The following is a 19,283-nucleotide window of genomic DNA, read 5'->3' on the forward strand; positions in this document are numbered from 1 at the left end:
GTAGCAACAAATGTTCCATTCTCATCATGAGGACAGGAAGTGGTTTAAGCTCCACTCTCTGGTTGTTTCATCCTGAGTCAGGCAGCTTTCAACAGACAGTAGACAGGAAGTAGCAGCAGTGAAAACCACAACACAGGTAGCTGATATACAATATGTTCATTACACTGGACTTAAACATCACACATACAGCACATTCAAATACAAGCAAAGACAGAAAGTTGTTAGTAAAGTTTTTCCAGTTCATGTAATGTAGAGATACAAAGGTTTAACTCTATTAATGCCTTTATTAGAGGCTGTGTTCATGTCACACAGAACCAGAAGAGAGAAAACAGAGACTCTTTGGTCAGATTTCATTCAGTCCCAACACTGTACATCCCTCCTTCATCAGTGGAAGCAGGAAATCGATTTCTCACAGATCCAGTTCTTTTTATTTGAACTGTAATATATGCTTGTCCATTTTCCTTGTTGATTGCAACATACTGCATAGTTGTATTGTGGTTCTCCTGATGCCCAGAACCTGCATGACAAATAAAATATTGATTAAAAGGACTGAAACTCATTATTGTCACAGTCTAATAAAACAGACTCTCTTCTTAAATATTTTAAATATGTTCACTGTGTCTTTCTCAGAATGTTTGATGGAATTAGTGACATCCAAAAATACAAGTTACAGGTTAAAGTGTGGAATGATCATCTCCTGAAAAGTGGACACTGAACTCAAAGATGGTTCCATTCACTCATTCCATTTAAAAGTGGATGTTCCAGGAATGTTTTCTCTCTTCCTCCTCTGGTTCAGGTTTTTAAGACCACTGCACATGCTCAGTAGTGTCTCTGTTGCTTCTCTTTTTGACCTTTTACTGAGCTTTGTACAAACTGAAATAACGTTTAAATTGTAACAGATAATAAATGTTCCTGCTTTAAACATTCATAGTGAATGAGTCATGGCCTAATGCAGTACCTCAGTGGACCTGCAGGAAAACTGGATGGTGAAGCTGCTCTTTCAATTCAACTCTGTAACTAACCATCAAATTCAGCTTCTTCCTTCATATGTTCTTTTCTCTGATCAACTCCATTTACAAACAATATTTGTTGTGTGACATAAGAAACAGTGCAGCAAACAAAGTGAACACACAAATCCAACCAGCTGAACAGACTCGGCTGAAGGTTTGAACACTTTTGAATCCTGACTTCTTCAAACTGAGTCGTTGTAACTGAACCTCACCACAGACTGCAGATGAAGAGAGTTCAACAAGAGCTGTTCATTCAAACAATCAGTTTCCTTCATTTTATTTCATGGTGTTTGTTTAAATAGAAAGAAAAACTGTCTCACGGTTCTGTCAGTGGTGATCCATCCACCCATTTCCATACATAACGTTGAGATGTCCATGTATTCTCTAGACCGATCCAGGACTCTTCATTCATGCTCAGTCTTCTGACAAATTCCTAGTTGATGAGATAAAATAGTTTCAGTTGTAACTCAGTATCTCTGTTATAGTCTGTTGACTTTGTCTGAAGGAAGAACTGAATGTGTTGCAGCTGTTCAGGGATTTTTCTGAGAAGAAAACAATTAGAAGAGAATGAAGGAATATACTGTTCTTCCAAATAAGACAAATAACTAGTTGTTACAGTTTGTCCTTTCAAGACATGAATTATCAGCACTGGTGGAAAAACTTGACCTTCTAATATTATTGAGAAACTCAGAACTCATTTCATATCTCTGATATATATTCAAGCACTCCACAGAAAATGGGCAGTAACAAACCTACAAACACTAAATGTAGCTCTAAAGTCCACAGTCTGAACTCTGTAAATTATATTCAGGTGTTTGAAATGATCCTCATGTTATAGTTGATGAATAAAAATCTCAGAGGATCAGTTCATTCAGGACCTGAAAGTTTTAACCTGACAAAGAAACTGATCAAAGTTCAAACAGGAAACAGTTCAGAAACACAAGTAACAGGTCACTGGTAGTTACAACAAAGATCACACACATGAACAAACTCACCTGTTCCTCTTTGTTGTTTATCGTCACCAGATCAGCTCCTTTATTCTGACAGTCTCTCCTGCTCTCAAACCAAGATTTCCTCTGTCCAGTGAATTTAAAGTAACAACTGCAGCCAAGTCTCTTCCATTCTTCAGGACACAACTTCCCTTGATGTCAAACATGTTTTAAAGACAGGTTTCATGTCACTCAGTATCAGACTGATAAGTCTTCTAGTTTCAGTATTTAGTTGAGGATCTTTCTTGTCAGTCACTTTTCCCTTTCAGGTTGTTCACTCTATAAATACTTCATTTTAACTAAGGTTTTCTGTCTCATTCATACGTAACTGTCCCCAACGTAAATATCCATCCAGGAATACTGAGACAGCATAAACAGTAATGATGAGAAGTAAAGATAAAGTCAGGTTAAAGGTCAACAATACTGATTATTCACTTAGTTTAGAATATTTCCTCACCTTCAATCACTTTTAGCTTCTTTACTTCATCCTGTAACTGGCTGTTGTTGGTTTTCAGGACTTTAGAACAAAAATAGTTGATAAAAGAGTAAAACGATGTGAAAATGTTGAGTTTTACTATGAAGGGTGACAGTCAGGGTATATGTTTCTCACCACGAGTCTCTGTGTTCAGTCTCTTTACTTCATCCTGTAACTGGCTGTTGGTGGTTTTCAGGACTTTAGAACAAAAATAGTTGATAAAAGAGTAAAACAGTGTGGAAATGTTATGTATTAGTTGGTGAAACCGTTGTAACACCCACCAATGTAATAATGTCCACATACGTAAGAAACTAAAAATGTAACAGAAAATCTGCAGCTTTTAATGTAATAGTATCCAATTGAATAAATAAACATTCTTTCCTATTTACAAGTGCTGTGTTTACAAATGAGCAATAAATCCAGATTTCTTCATATTTTTTGTTGCCGACAGGAGTTTGAAATAAGATGTCATGTGAATTATTTTTTATCAAGCCATTTACCTCTGTCAACCACAACATGTCTCTGTCCATAACCTTGACCCTCCGACCTAACGTGACCAAACTAATTTCTAAACCAGCCTACAGCTCATCGTTTGAATGGTGACTAGGACCTAGGCCATATATTAAAGCTGAGATTGGAGCTATTCATTCTGGACTGCTGCTGTTTCCGACGCATTTTGATGTTACACATTAGGCCTATGGAGAACATCATTTCGCTGTCACACCGTTCTAAGGTCTCCATCACAAAATAAATCCAGACAGGTTGATGAGAAAAAGGGTAGGTAAAGTTACGTTGTGATGTTACTGCAAATAATTTTCCTGTAAATTAGTAGCCTACGTGTCTGATGTGGTGAACTATCTCATGTGTAAAAATTAGGGGGAGAGCCCCGTCGAAAGTAACGCAGGGCGAAAGTAACAAAGCGATTTTCTCTGACCCATATTAAGTTACTGACTTAGTCAACATGTAGCCTACATCATGCATGACCGAACAGAACTGCAAAAAAATCATGAGGATGGGCCTTCGTCGTAGGCTCTACTTTGACTGAATTACATTCAGGAACCTGTTTTCAGCAACGCAAAGTAAAATCACTCACTGGTAATTTTTGGGAGATAATCAGCTGTGTTTACAGTTTCAGGTTTGTAATAAAGTTATGAATTAGTCCTCTAACACATCCTAAAGTTTGACATGAGGAGTAAGTCAGGTTTAAGTGTCTGGAGTCGCTGTCCTGACAAAAGTAACCGGTGTTACTTTCGTCCTTCTGCACATGAGTTTGTCTGTCACTGACAGTACCGAGGTCACACTGTGTGTTAGACACAAACACACACACACACACACACACACACACACACACACACACACACACACACACACACACACACACACACACACACACACACACACACACACACACCACACAATTTAGTCACAAGAGTGGGAGTTTAAAGAAACACAGTGATGAGCGATCTACAAAATGAGCGTCATTGATTGTTCGTTCTGACATTAAATGAAATTAAACTTAACAAAGCACATCCTCTCTTTAAAGTCAAATTACACCGACATTTTTACAAAATTAATCCTGGTATTGATAGAGAACACGTGAGATACAACAAAAAATGTTTCCCTCTGTAACGCTATCTTTTAAATGACGTTTATCTGAAAAGTGTGAGGCCTACTTTCAACCCGGCTTTCCCCAGACAAATTATGAAGAGTTTTAAAAAGGAAACATTGTGATCAAGTGACTCAGAGTCAGTGTGGGATCATGTCACTTCACAGGCTGGGTCATAATTGAGAAAATTACTTCAGTGTGGACAAATATTTATACAATATCACATTTGTATTCTCGTAGATTGAAGACAATTCTGCGCATGACATAGCTTCTTTGATTCTGGTGAAGAAGTCTGAGATCCCTGAACTTGCCCAGAAAGGATTTGACATCACCAAAGGTTCCAGTGCCCAAAAAGTTAACATCAGACTGAGGGAGACATACTCTGGGTTGAGTGAAAAAGCTCTTCAACAAGCATTGGATTCATCCACAGGGCACCAGCTACTGCACGTAAAATTCCCCAACAGGCCACATTTGAAGCCAATTACGGCTCAACAGGTTCAGACAAGACATCAAATCGACCTCACTGACATGACAGGATGGAAAGTTACACATGGGAGAGCCACCTACAGACATGTCCTCAGTGCAGGATGAGTTCAGTCGATATGTGTGGCTGAAGCCATCAAAGGGGAAAAGCAGTCATGAAATAGTTCGGCATTTGAAAGATATTTACATGGGACATGGACCACCAAAGGTTTTACAACATGACCAGGGATGTGAGTTCAAAGGTGCCGTGAAGATGCTTCTGGAAAGAATGAAGGTTAAAGTCATCCAGAGCTCACCTTATCAACCTCAAAGCCAGGGAAAGGTTGAGAGGATGCACAGATCACTGAGGAGGAAGAAGATACTCTATGATCTCATAAACATCGAAACACGATGGGTGAACTGGGTCCATCATTTACCCAAATATGCTCAAGTCCTTAATGGAGACCCTAAAAAACAGTTGGGTTGGATGACACCATTCCATGTGTATCATGGCTGTAAAGCAACAACATACTGGCGGCTCAAAGCATGAATCCATCACCTGACACCATAGACGACCAAATGGCTAATGCAGACACATCGCTTCCTTCAAGAAAACAAAGGGATTTGTTTAAAAAACAGAGAAACAGAGTGAGAACAATAGTAAAACATGCAACTAAGAATTGTAATGAAACAATGCTTCAGAAAGCATGTATGGCAAATCCTCCATCCGTCTGTGATGTTAATGATGAAGTTCTGGTGAAGCTGAGGTGCTAGACCCATAGACTCACAAAGAAACATGCCGTGGTGAATGGAGTCATTGTACAAAGAAATCTGAAGCTCTCCAAGTACAAGGTGAAGTATATCCCTCTTGGGAACAAAGCTTGTAGCCTGAAGTGGTTTTCAGTCAAGGACATCAGCAGTGTGACCAGTGGTGAAGAACGCAGGCGACAGAAGTCAAAACACAGAAACTTCTGGATCCCTTATACACACCAGGACCGGTTAGAGTCATTTAGCTCATCCAGTTTCTCCAGAGAACCAGATCCACAGCCCAATGGTGATTGTCAGTTTGCAGCACTCGCTCACCAGTTGGTGAACTTTGGGATATTTCGGTCATCTACATCCCTTAGGGACCAAATTGTCATGGATTTGCAGTCAAATCTTTCAACAACACATGGAACCTTGCTCATCATGTGGAGGGTGATTGGGATACTTACCTACAGAACATGGGTCAGCAAGACACGTATGGGGACCACATCTCACTCCAAAGAGCCTCTGAAATGGTCAATGTCCAGATGCTAATAATTTCAACTCTCGGCCCAGATGCAACAACTCTAACAGCATCTTCAAACATCTACAGTGAAGATTTGCCTCTTCTCATTCTAGGCCATATTGCTGAAGGACACGGAGAGCACCAGGTTAGTCTCAGGGGACCAGTTAGTCAGTACACTGACTCAATTCAGGAGGCAGAAAGATAATGAGGCTGAACTCTCTGATGGTGATGAGGATCCTCATGAGGCTGAACTCTCTGATGCTGGCGAGCCTGAACTCTCCAATCCTCATGAGGCTGGAAAATCCGGTCCTCATGAGCCTGAACGCTCTGTTCCTGATGAGGCCACTCTCTCCAATCCCCGTCAGGCTGAAAGGTCTGATACCACAGTGGCTAAACGTTCTCAAGACAATGAAGATCATGTTGATGAAGCAGATGCAGGCCTTTCAGGTGATGCTTTTGGTATTCCTGAGGAAGATATCCCATTTCTTCCAGAAGAAATTATGTCCATGATTATTAGACTCACCCTGGATTTGGACATGTCCATGATCGCTACGTTCAATAGAGTGTCTCCACAGTTTAGAGAATTAACTGGAAGACACCCTCCCTCCATCTATATCAGGCCTTTGCTGCCTGAACATCTTGATTCAGCTCAAAATCATGACACAATATTAGTGTTATGAAAGTGTACAAAGCAGCTGGAGAGAACAGCGGTTTAGCACAACCTATCAAAGAACTTTTCTCCAAGGATAAAAGGTGGATGAAAGCTTGGATGACTCTGGCTCACCTGACTTTTGGCCCCTACAAAGTGTCAGACTTGTTTTGGAAGTAGAGTGCTATTGGAAGTGCGATGCTATTTATCCTCTTATTTTGTCCCAGTAATGTTCCATTAAAGTCATTTTCTTATTTATAAATCATTTTCAATCCTTGGCTTATGAAATGCACAGGTTTTTTATTTACACTTGCTTCAGACATAGTATTTAGCGAGGATGGAGTATATCCAGTTGGCTGCTTGTACTGTGCATTGTTTTGGTTTATATCAACCTCTTATGAAACTGGTTTTACTAAACAACCAGGGCAAACAAACCAACAACAACAACAGCCACAACAACATTATTCTTTGCGTTATTACATTTGTGGGAAGTTATTACAATATTGAAAGTTGAAGATTTTCACTTCTACACAAATGCAATAAATCTCTGCAAACGTAATAGTTGTTACTTTTGTGGGAAATCGCGTGTTACGTTTGTAGTAGGCAGCGGCTGTTACGTTTGTGGGATTATTACATTAAAAGCTGCATATTTTCTATGACATTGGTGGTTTATTACGTTTGTGGACATTATTACATTAGTGGGTGTTACAACCATCAAAGTCAGGTTATATGTTTCTCACCATGAGTCTCTGTGTTCAGTCTCTTTACATCATCCTGTAACTGGCTGTTGTTGGTTTTCAACTCTTAAGAACAAAAATAGTTGATAAAAGAGTAAAACAATGTGAAAATGTTGAGTTTTACTATGAAGGGTGACAGTCAGGTTATATGTTTCTCACCATGAGTCTCTGTGTTCAGTCTCTTTACTTCATCCTGTAACTGGCTGTTGTTGGCTTCAAGGTGTTGAGAACAAATACAACCATTAAAACAGTAACACAACGTTAAAATAATCAGGAATATTATGAAGTGTGAAGTTCTATTGCTCGTATAGTTTTACTTTTCTTACCTGAAACTTTGTTTTTCAGCTGGTCTTTTTCCAGAGTAACTGAAATATCTGGTCAGAATGAAACAAAGGAAAAATATCAAAGCATTCCCCTTTAAAATATTCCCAGAACTATGTTTCATCCTGTGACTGTTGTGTTAGAAGTGTGATATTGTTGAGCTATAAAGTGTGAAGTTGGGACATTCACAGACTGTTTTTTATTCTGTAAAACAGATGTTCTGTTAAATCAATAATGACTTTTCTTTCCTCACATGATAAACATTCAAGTCTTCTGTAGGCGACTGGTTTGTCATATTTTCTCTGTCAATCACTGATTATATATTTGAGTGAACTACAACACAATAAGAAAAAGGACCAATAGAATCATTTAGTCATGATCAAGAGTTTCCTTCCTTCATGAACAGTTTCAATGTTCCTGTTCTCTCTGTTCACTCAACACCATTTAACATGTTATCGTATCTGATCATATTCAAGTGTGAACAAGAACAAAAGCAGATTAACAACAACTACTTTTGTTCTTCAACATGGTGGAAATGACTAAGTTACTGTCAGAGATGTGTCTCATACACTGTGTGATTTTACTGTTAAAAAACACATGAGTTTATTCTTGGTACCATCATGTTGATGATGTATTCTATATATTTTATTAAGGGAGATTCCTCTGTTTCTGCTCCAAACAGCTCAGCAGTGATATCACTCTGAGTATGAAAGCTTCCAGGGTTCAGTTTTAATCTGAGCTTTGCCTCCAACAAATATATTAATCAATCAATAAATGGGAAGTTGACATGAAAGAGCTGATTGGCTGAGTCTGTATCACTTGTTCCAAACCATGTGTCATCTCCCCTAGTCATGATGGTCCCACAACAACCAGCTGGTCCTGGTTCTGATCCAGTGGTCGGTAGAGATCCATTAGAGACAGACGGTGTTTATTTCATAGAGAGCACAAAACTCAGATCACATCTCAGATAGACATATATTTGAAGACACTGCACTGAGCGCTGAATCATACGCCATGTATGTTCATGTGCATCCAGTAAGTTCATCAATGTGAGTATAAAAATGATTCAATGAATCAAAATCAGTCAAAACGTTAGTGCTCTTTATTCAGAAATCCCTCATGTCACATCTACATTTCAGGATCTGGTTATTATATAATAACGGTTGTACTGTTTTTTATCGATCGTAACATAATCAGATTTTTTACAGTTATGTCACAGTCTGTACGATGTACGATCAGTAATTCCAAACATTTCATTATATACGATAACTTGACCCCTTCAATACATGTCCTATGTGTCAGTAAGCTTTTGGTATGATCATTTGTTATGGTACGACTGTGGTGCAGAACTAACAGCTAACAGGCTAATAGCCTAGCAGTGAATCTTAGCCAGACCTGAAATAAACATGAAAACAAATGAAATAAATATGGTTAAATAAAAAATTAAACAAAATAATAAAATGGTGTTTAATCTCACATAAAGTATATTCCTAATTATTCATATTGGTAACAACAATTTTGATTAAAAAAAATAAAAATAAAAATGCATCTGTCTTTGACGTCTAACCTCCAAAAAGTGACCTAGTCTGACGTTCACATTTTGAACGGTATATTGACGTCTAAATCAGGTCATGGTTTAGTCCAAATAGCGGACCTAGTTTACATGTCGTGTCGACATCCAGAATTGGTCGTGGACCAACAGACGCAATATAGACATGATCTGCACGTCCATCAGACGTCTAATGATTAGTGGGATAGACACAGATTAGATGTTAAATATAAATACTTCAATATTTATCATCACAGGTACAGTGTTACACACATTAGTAGCTGTAAACACTCATAACAACATTAGAACAATACATACGTTGGTTTGGTGCTACCTACAGTATATCCTAAACATAAGGAGAAAACATGTATAACCATCACTTTAAGATACATATGTTGTTTTTGGTGCCTATTTGTTTCTCAAATATATTAGTGTGTGTGTGTGAATGGGTGAATAAGAGGCATTAACTTAGTACTTTGTAGAAAGGTGCGTTATGAAGTTCAGTCCATTTCCTTTTATTAGTTTAGGGGGCGGATCTGCCACATCCAATATGGCTGACGTGTTGCCTTATCGCAGCAACGGACCAACCCGCTCAATGGTCGTGATATCTGTCTGTGTCATGTTGTGTGTGTCCTGTTTTATTTTGCCGAGTAGTTGATTCCCTGTCAGTTGTGTTTCCTTGTGTGTGATTGCTTATTGGTTTCTCCTGGTTTCATTGTCTTCATGAGTTTCACCTGTGTCTTGTCGTCCCTGAGCCCATGTGTATATATAGCCCTGCCTTTCCCTTTGTTCTGTGTTGTGTCGTTGATGTTATTTCCTGGTGTGTTCCTTGTGTTACTTTCCACATGTTACTGCCTTGCTTCACCATGGTCCTGTGACTTTTGCCCTTTTGCTGTGTTTTTGATTCTTTTGTATTTATCTGTCCTCTGCAGCGCCTGATGTTTTCCCCTTTGTTTTCATTGAATACCCCTTTTTTCCCCGGATTCCCTGCCTCATCATTGTCCTGCATTTGGGTCCTACATTTAAACCCTCACATTCACACCCAGACCAGCTGTGAACAGACACTGGACTTATAGATTTCAACAGATGGATGTTAATGCAAGGTCTGACTGGGGTCTATATCCTTTAAGCATTAATGCATTGATTGGATCAAAGTTACATGTCATGTCATAATTTCCAGTGAACATCATACACTGCATGGCCAGAAAAAGGTCTCCCACTCTAATATGTGGGTGGAGCTCCTCCAGCTTTGACTCCATTGATTCAATAAGAAGCTTCTCCAATGTCTCCAGATTTATTTCCTCCAGTGTTTTTATTCAGATCTTGTATTGATGATGTCAGAGTCTGACCACTGATCAAAGCTTCTCCAGCTCATCCCAAACATTCTCTATTGGGTTCAGGTCTGGACTCTGTGGTCCAGACTCACCAAACGTTTCTCCATCAACCAGGATTTATTTCTTCCTGGAAGACCATGGTTCTCCACTATCCTTCCAGCTTTGCATAATGCAGGGGTGGAAGGAAATGCTTTCACCTCTGTCTCTCTGTCTGTCAGCAGGATCAAACAATCTATGCAAAATGTAGTCGCAGTTTGTCCATAACTAACACCATGTTCCAACAACAATGCAGTTTATTTGTGGGACATGGGACCAGGGACCAGCTCTCCCCTCTGCTGGATGGGTTTTTCCCAACTCGTCCACATGTGCTTTGTGGATTTGGAGGAGACTTATGACGTGGGTCAGAGGACCAGGAGACAGCTCCCCTTGCTTCCAACGTCATCATTCTTGTGATTTGAGGAATTATGACCGTGTCCGGAGAGTGCATCCTGCAGTAGGTGCTACCCTTGCAAGACATTCAGTTCTGTAGCTGGCTATAAATCGACTGTATCCTAGGTGAGAGTTGGACTCCTTCAGGGCTGACCTTGACACCAGTTCATAAACTCAAATATAAGATATTCCTATTAGACTGTATTGATCATTATAGATATTTGACATGCATATTAATGCAGTATCACATTGGTAATACTAGCTTTAAGTCTTCACTCAAACTCAACAATTAGAATCCAATGCATTATGATGATGACCTTTCAACATACACTCTAGCACAGCCTGAAACACTAGCTGTATACTTCCATGACCTTTACATCATACTCAATCCATAGATATTCCTCTGAGATCAACAGCTCCACCAGCTAGAGGACACAGATCCCCCTCAACCTGACGAACCAGCATTGTCCCCTGTATCTCTTTCCTCACCACGGACGTAGTGAGGTCCCTAAAGAGATCCAAGGCTAACAGCGAACCTGGAGCTAATAACATCAGTCTCCGGGTCCTCAGACACTGTGTGGACCAGTTAGGGAGTGTCTTCCAGGAACTGTTCCAGATCTCCATCAACACAGGAACTGTCCCCAAATGTTGGAAACACTCGACCATCATCCCCATTCCCAAGAGAAGCCTCCCCAGGGCCCTGAACGACCTGCGCCCAGTGGCCCTCTCCTACCAGGTGATGAAGGCTATGGAGAGACTAGTCAAGCAACACATTCTCACTCTGATCAACTCTAAACTCGAAACTCCAAAGCCTTCATCATCGACACCATCCACAGACACCTGGAGCTTCCCCACAGCTCCACCAGACTCCTGTTTGCTGACGTCTCCTCGGCCTTTAACACCGTGCAACCGCACATCCTGGCAGAGAGACTCCAGCAGAACTTCCACTTGAGCAGCCAGCTCATCCTCTGGATCCTGGACTTTCTGACCAACCGAACCCAGCGAGTCCGGATTAGCAATCACCTGTCTGATCTCCTCACCACCTCCACTGGCTCCCCACAAGGCTGTGTGCTTTCTCCGCTGCTCTTCATTCTGTACACCGATGACTGCAGATCAACACACCCCAACTGTCACCTGGTGAAGTTTTCTGATGACACAGTTCTCCTGTCCCTCCTGTCCGGTCCCTCCCTCCACCATGGACTTGCTCTGCAGCAGTTCATAGAGTGGTGTGACTCTTCCTGCCTGGAGCTGAATGTCAGCAAAACCAAGGAGATGGTGGAGACCTTCTCCAGCAGCCAAAGGGAACTGGCGGCAGCTGTCACCACTATGATCCACGGTTCTCCAGTCGAGACAGTTGGGGAATACAGATACCTGGGAACCATCCTGAACTGCCAACTGAGGTTCTCTTCCAACACCGAAGGGATCCTGAGGAAGTGCCACCAGAGGATGTACCTACTAAGGAAACTGAACTCTTTTTCTGTTAGTAAGAACATCTTGCTGACATTCTATTACACATTCATTGAAAGTGTTTTAACTTTCTCCATATGCTGCTGGTATCACTCTGTAACTGTTCAGGATAGGAACCGCCTACATAACATTGTCAAGGTGTGTTCTGAGATTATTGGACTCCCTGCTCACTGAGCTCTGTGTACGAGCAGCAGGCTAGCGGCCTGGCTCCTCGAATTCTCAAGGAATCAACCCATGCTCTGTTTCCAGCATTTGAGCTGCTACCGTCTGGTCGCAGGTTCCGATGTCCGGCCTGTTAGACCCAGAGGAGGAGAACAACCTTTGTTCCCAATGTTATTCTCCTCCTGAACTCTAAGAACTATACGACGGTCACAATAACTTAAGTCCTCCTGTGTTACACTCAAGTGCAATATCACATGTCCTCTTGTGTTGTGCAATACTACTTTGACACTTTAACTACAATGCCACTTTAATTTTTTTTTTTGTTTTTCTTTTTCTTTTCGTAACCACGCCTCACTTTATTTATTTTGTTTATTTATTTGTCAGACCATATCTGCAGTTTTACAGTTTTATTTGATGTACCACTCTTCGCCCTCCCAATTGCCGTTCGGGGATAAATAGAGTTTTTTGGTGGTTGTTGGTTGTTGAAGAAATGAGAAGCTCCTCATTGCATCAGTTGGTCTTAAATAACTTGTTGAAGATAATCACCATGAACTAATGATCCACCAGGAGGCTCTGAACTATTATATCAGTTACATCCAGGTGGAGTATACAGGAACTACATTAACTACCTACTAACTGATCAGTCTTTGATGGAAAACAAATGTCTTCAAAGACATACAGCAGGTTGTCCTAAATGTATCATGAGGATTGGTTTTGTATTTACAGACACAAAGGTGTGTTTTATCTTACGTTTTATGATCAGAGCGATGATTCCAGCAAACAACAGGAGACACAGCACACTGAGAACCAATGTAGCTCCTCTGAAAGGCCCTTTCTGCACTGGAGGATGTTTCTCACTCTGTGTTCCTGCACATGCAAATATCACACAGTGGGTTTATTAATAGACTTCTGAGTCTGGGTGTGTCATTCTCACTGTGTAGGTCTGTGGTTTTGTGGCATCAACACATCAGATAAACAACACATGAGTTTTCTACACAATGAGTCTCTGGTAGGTTTACATGGGCGTTTGTGAGATGAAAATAATCATACTAACTGTAGGAAACATCTGTAAAACACAACCCAGTAGAGCTGAGAACAAACACGAGGTTCCTCTATTAGTCCAAGATGTTTTAATACACACATGCACAGATAGTTGAGCATCATTTTATATTTTTATATTATTGAACTGTCACATTTAGAATTTACTCACCTCCTTCCTGTGACTGAAAACCATTAGGATCGGGTCTGATATCGTCTACACTCTGGTAGATAACCACCTCCCTCTCCTCCCATTCTCCTCCATCTTCTTCTACCTTCCTGGTGTATCTCGCCTTCTTTGATACATCTGGTCTGGCATAAATATCCGACGACATCTTCAGACTGAGAGAGCTGGACCGTAGCTTCACTTGACTTTCTGCTACTAGTGTCACCAGTTAACTAGAGCAGGACTCTGAGCTGATGCTAATGTGCTTTAGTCCAGCCTCTTGTCTGGTTTCAGTAGAACAGTTTGAGGAAGTAACAGCCTGCAAAGAAACGCACAACTTTTATTCACACCCTCAGAAAGAAAACTTTACTTCTCCACTTTTGAAGTTCAAGAACCAGCTGAAAGAGACTAAAGACTGAATTAAAGACTCATTAAACAAAAAACATGAAATAAAATTAAATTGAGAGAATCAACAGATACGTTTTAAGAAAGAAATGCTTCACATTAACACACAGAGAGAGAGAGAGAGAGAGAGAGAGAGAGAGAGGATTGACAATTTGCATAAAACAAGAAATGTGTCCATCACTGCCACCATCAGGCTAAATCATGCAGTGCAGAAAGGACATATTTGATGAAAAGTGTCTTCATGTACCACAGGGAAATGAATCCTTCTCAGTTTGGACATTCTGACATCATTTTTCTCTAGTCCCACCTCCATGAACTTCTTCTTGGTCATAGTAGCTTAGTTGTTCTAAAAAGATGAGCTGTTCTCCAGCTGGATAGAATACGGAATAAAAGAAGTTCTGTAGCGTTCACTATGAATCACTCTGATGGAGAACGAGCTCCTCTGACCCTCTAGTGTTTGGTGTAGTGGATGGGAGGGATTGTCCATAATGGAGAGGAGTTTGTCCAGTGTCCTCCTGTCCCTCACTGAGACAAATGTCTCCCACTCTCTACCGATCACATGTCCAGCCTTTCAGATCAATGTGTTGATCCTACTGATGTCTTTTTGCTCGTGCTACTCCCCCAACAAACCACAGCAAAGAACAGGACACTCACTACAACAGACTGGTAGAAAAGCAGCTTAGTTACTTTACTAATTACTTGATTTTAAAAGTAACTAAATTAGATTAGAAGTTACTTTATCAGTTACATTCAGCAGCTGCAAAAAAACAAACACGTTTTTATACGGATGCAGCATCTCCCCTACAACGTACTCCTCTTACTCCAAAGGCTTTGAGACTTCTCGGTCTCATCGTTGTCGTTTACGTTTGTGTTGCTGTGTGTGTGTTATTACACGCGAGTTGTAACTAGGATAAGTAACTTTAATCTGATTACTGGTTTGGTTTAGTAACGCGTTAGATTACTGTTACCGGAGAAAAGTAGTCAGATTACAGTAACGAGTTACTAAGTAACGTTATCATCACATGACCCCTGCATCATCTCCAGGGAAAAACGTTTCCACTGAACTTAAAGATAAACATTTATATGGATGAAAAACCTCATGAGAGCAGAGATGTTTCAGCTTCAGATGTTTGAGAGGTTTTTAAACTGAGATATTTCTAGCGGGGAAGGAAACAGCTACTGACGCCCTCCATACTGAACTGTTTTACAAGAGTTTATGTTTGTCTTAGCTGTACGTCTGGTGTTTAATATCTGTTGGCTAGAATCAAAGCTGCCAAAACTCCCAGAAGAAGAAAGAGGAGAAAGAAAGAGGAGAAAGAAAGAGGAGAAAGAAAGAGGAGAAAGAAAGAGGAGAACCCGGCTGTAGCCAGGCAGTGTGGATGTTAGCAGGAGATGATCTAAACAGAACCAGTGGAGTCACTCAGGTCAAACAAACAGACAAACACTGAACGCTGCAACGTCTGAAAGAAGAGAAAAGTTTTCTTCCACATTCGCTCAGACTGGACTGAATCCAGTGGACGCCGGGAGGAGACAGGGACAGACGTGAGGACGTTTGGGAGCAGGTGGAGGGTGAATAACTCACAGAGAACTGTCCTCCTCTCGTCATGATGTAGATGGTGTACTGTTTCTCGCTGATGTTGCTCAGAGTCGTCCCCTCGTCTTCTCCTCTTCCTCCCCCCTCCTCCGCCGCTCTGTCCTCGCCGTCTCCGTCCGTCCGTCTGTCCTCCAGGCGATGCGCAGCGCCAGGTATTTGGACAGATGGTCCACGGTGGCGTTGGCCGTCGTCTTCACGTATCTAGAACAGAAAGATGACAGATTTCCTTTCCTTGATCTCCTCTGATTGGCTCAATGAAAACCACATGCTTTAAGTTACCACATACACACACGTTCCTGGTCCACGGAGGGTTAAAGTGTCCTTGTTAAGTGTCTGGTAGCGGCGGCCTCACCTGGTCTGGTTGTAGTCGTGGGCGTGGACCAGCTGTGGGTGGGGCCTGAACACCAGCTCTATCTCCGAGGCGGGTCCGTCCCTGTGGCGCCTCAGAGGAGGCGGCGTGGGGCTCCCGCTGTCCACCTCGGCCCCCGAGCCGCCACCGCCGCCGTCATCGGAGGCGCGGGGGCGTTTCCGGCTCGGCCCGGCCTCCGGCGGCGTCTGAGCGCTGGGGTGGGGCGTGTGCGAGGGGGCGGAGTCGTGGGACAGGTGCGAGCGAGAGTCGCCGTTGTCCTCGCCGCCGCTGAAGGTGGTGTTGTCGCTCTCCTGCGTGGGTTTCTTCACCCGCTGGTTCCTGCAGGAGGAGTCCAGCAAAGATTAATCTGTGACGACGCCACAAGGTCGATAACCGCCCCCCCCTTGGTCCTCCCCCACCTCTCGGACCTGTAGCGGGCCTGCTGCCGGAGCCCCTCCTCGATGCTGGAGCTCAGCGCCTCCTTGTTGTGCAGCCGGTTGAGGCGTTCGAGGACTCGCCGCTGGTGCGCCTCGTACTCGTCGCGGCTCGGGTAGATCTTAGAGATCAGAGCGTCAAAGTTGGAATCCCTGCGCAGAGAACGTCTGGAGACCAGCTTCTTCCTGCAGGTCGGACACTCCTTGTTCCTGAGGAGAGAGAGGAGTCGGCTTTAAAATAAAAGCACAGAACCAGGTGATGAACAGCTGCATTTAAAGTAGGAGAAGTCACAGAGGAGGAAGATTTTTCTTTTTATTAGAAGATCAGATCAGATCGTTTCTGAATGGACAAGATTCAGGACATTTATTTGTCATATGTGCATAAACACATAGAAACAGGATTTTGTGTTGAACCAAACCAGGAGACCGTGATATTGGCCTGATAATTATCGGCCTGATGTCAGGAAATTATGGCATCATTCCGATAAGTCCGATATCATGACTTATCGGCCCGATAACATATAATCCATGTTAAATTTTAAATTTTAATTTTAATCTCCTACATGACACCTGCACGGCCTGCAGTGAATGCTGCGTTCAAGTGGCGTCAGTATAATCGGAAGAACAACCTTCTGCCTGAAAAAATGCATCACTCTCATGTCGGGAAAACAACTCGTCAACTTTGTCATAAGTTTGGTCGTAGTCGAGTGATATCAGCGTCTTATCCACAGTATTTTACTCATTTCCCCCGATTTTACACATTAATCATAGAAACATGAACATAAAAAGGTCGGAAACGACTCACAAACTGGGAAAGGGGGATTTACGCCACCACATGAATGCATCACAACGTTGGCTGAGGGCAATAAATGTTTAAAGAAAAAACACGTGGAGGGAGAAATAGAACGAGCATAGAAATGTTTGATTCTAACTTGTGTCAGTGCATTATTTATTTTTTAGAACTTGTGGATGCACTTTTTCACTTTATTTACTTTTAAACCTGATGCAAAGTATTGGGTCTAGAGGCTCTTAATGGGTGATGTTCATTTGAAATATCAGATAGTTTAGTTTGACCCTGATCTTTAGCAAATGTTTCCTCGCTAATAGTTTTTCATCTGAAACGAAAAAAATAAATTATTATCTTTATTTTAAGAGTCAAAACTGTTTGTTCATTAGTCTTTTATTATCTTCAGGTATGTTATCGGTATCGGTATTGGTATCGGCCTTTGGAAGCAGAAAGTTATCTTTTATCTGTATCGGTTTAAAAATAAAAGTTATCGTGCATCCTGAGCTCCTACACAATAAAAAATAAAGATAATGGCATTGAGCAAATAGTTGTGTATCATGTAAAGAAATTATGGAATGAATCATTTGTTTTAATTATTCTGAATATATCTGCTGTTATGTCTACAAATGATTTCTATAAGCTTATAGCTGTGCACGTCTTTTATCATGTAACTAAATTAGGTCAAATACAAAAATAAATTAATAATAAATACAACTAGTCAATTTTCCCAAAACATTTTTGGATGCGTTCAGATCAATCCTTGTAATTTTATGTTTTAGAAAACCGAACAGTGGGAACAGTCTCGGAAACATGATTATTTTCCCATACACTAGTTTTCATTTTCCATACTTCTCCGTGCTTGTGTAGGTACCGTGTACTGTGCACATTATATTGCACTATGCCCAGGTACATTGTGTTGAACCACTGTGGTTGTTGTCAGCTGTGTGATGATGCCGTCTGCTCGTCTGTGTCTGAGGTCGTATGTTTGTCTTCGAGCTGGACGCGTCTCTGATGAGTCTCTCTCTGCTCTTTTTCAGTTCTAAATCCCGTCAGTTGACAGAAAGACGACGGATCTGAGGTCTGAACTCACCCGGATCGCAGCGCCGTGACGATGCAGTCTGAGCAGAAGCGGTGAAGACACTCTTTGGTCGTCATGGTGTTCTTCAGCATGTCCAGACAGATGGGACACATCAGCTCGCTGTGCAGAGAGCGAGGAGACACCGCCACCTCCGTTCCGTCCATGATGGCCTCCTGGACGCACAGACAGTTCGACATGTTTAACACAGGTGGATGTTAATGTGAGGTCTAGATTCATCCTTTCTCCCTCATGCTGACGGTCTCTTAAATAACATTCTCCTGGATCCAGATCAGATCTCCAACGCCAACCTGTGGGAACTCACTCAGAAGATATCAATCAATCATAACACAGGCGCTGACATGGAACCCACAGGGAAAGAGGAAGGGAGGCAGATTGAGAACGACCTGGAGAATGATCACAGAACAGGAGACGAGGAAAGAAATGCAACGTTTGGAGCAGAGTGAATGGAGCTTCGTCCTCTGGGAATCTGAAGGCCCGAGTAGAGTAAGTGAGTGGATTCAGATCAGCTTTTACCTGGGGGCTCCTGTGCAGCTCGTACAGACTCAGCTCCCAGGTCTTATTGGCAGTCTGGATGTTTAGAGGAGTCGCCATGACGACCGCCTCCCCCAATCCTCCCTGGACCAAGACAAAGAGACACTCAGAGAGGTCAAGTCTCTGACCTCCTGCAAGATTTAAAGTCAAAACTAAACCAGAAACTCCAGGACGCAAGTCATTAAAGTTATTTATTACGGTTGAACACAAGCAGACACACAGATGATGATGCATCCAATCATTTAACTCAACTGGGCTCAAAACATTCAGACTGACACTGTTTGTTCACAAGGTTTGATGCTGACTTACTTATATGTACACACCTGTACAGCAATAGTTAGATTTTTATAGTGCTTATTTTATTGTATTTTGCACTACTACTACATTTCGGTTTGCTCTCACATAATAAATGATTCCTGA

At 41.7% G+C, this 19,283-nt stretch overlaps 1 protein-coding gene and 1 pseudogene across 3 annotated transcripts; both read right to left on the reverse strand.

Annotated features, from left to right (window-relative positions):
- Window positions 1-141: 141 nt before the first annotated feature.
- LOC125019764 (CD209 antigen-like protein E) lies at window positions 142-13,833 on the reverse strand. 3 transcript variants are annotated; one of them, XM_047604739.1, is made up of 10 exons: window positions 13,671-13,833; window positions 13,211-13,327; window positions 7,525-7,572; window positions 7,358-7,411; window positions 7,202-7,264; window positions 2,610-2,672; window positions 2,457-2,516; window positions 2,006-2,151; window positions 1,331-1,443; window positions 142-517 (listed from the first exon to the last, which is right to left on the reverse strand). In XM_047604739.1, the coding sequence occupies exons 1-10, from the start codon at window positions 13,831-13,833 to the stop codon at window positions 385-387; spliced, it is 960 nt and encodes a 319-aa protein (XP_047460695.1). In that variant the 3' UTR covers window positions 142-384. The 3 variants fall into 3 exon arrangements, with proteins under 3 accessions (XP_047460695.1, XP_047460696.1, XP_047460697.1); XM_047604740.1 differs by lacking the exons at window positions 2,610-2,672; window positions 7,202-7,264; XM_047604741.1 differs by lacking the exons at window positions 2,610-2,672; window positions 7,202-7,264; window positions 7,358-7,411.
- A 10-nt stretch (window positions 13,834-13,843) lies between these two features.
- Window positions 13,844-18,959, reverse strand: LOC125019760 (annotated as a pseudogene).
- Between the last annotated feature and the right edge of the window lie 324 nt (window positions 18,960-19,283).

The sequence above is a fragment of the Mugil cephalus genome, chromosome 14, assembly GCF_022458985.1.
Source record: "Mugil cephalus isolate CIBA_MC_2020 chromosome 14, CIBA_Mcephalus_1.1, whole genome shotgun sequence".
NCBI classification, from domain to species: domain Eukaryota; kingdom Metazoa; phylum Chordata; class Actinopteri; order Mugiliformes; family Mugilidae; genus Mugil; species Mugil cephalus.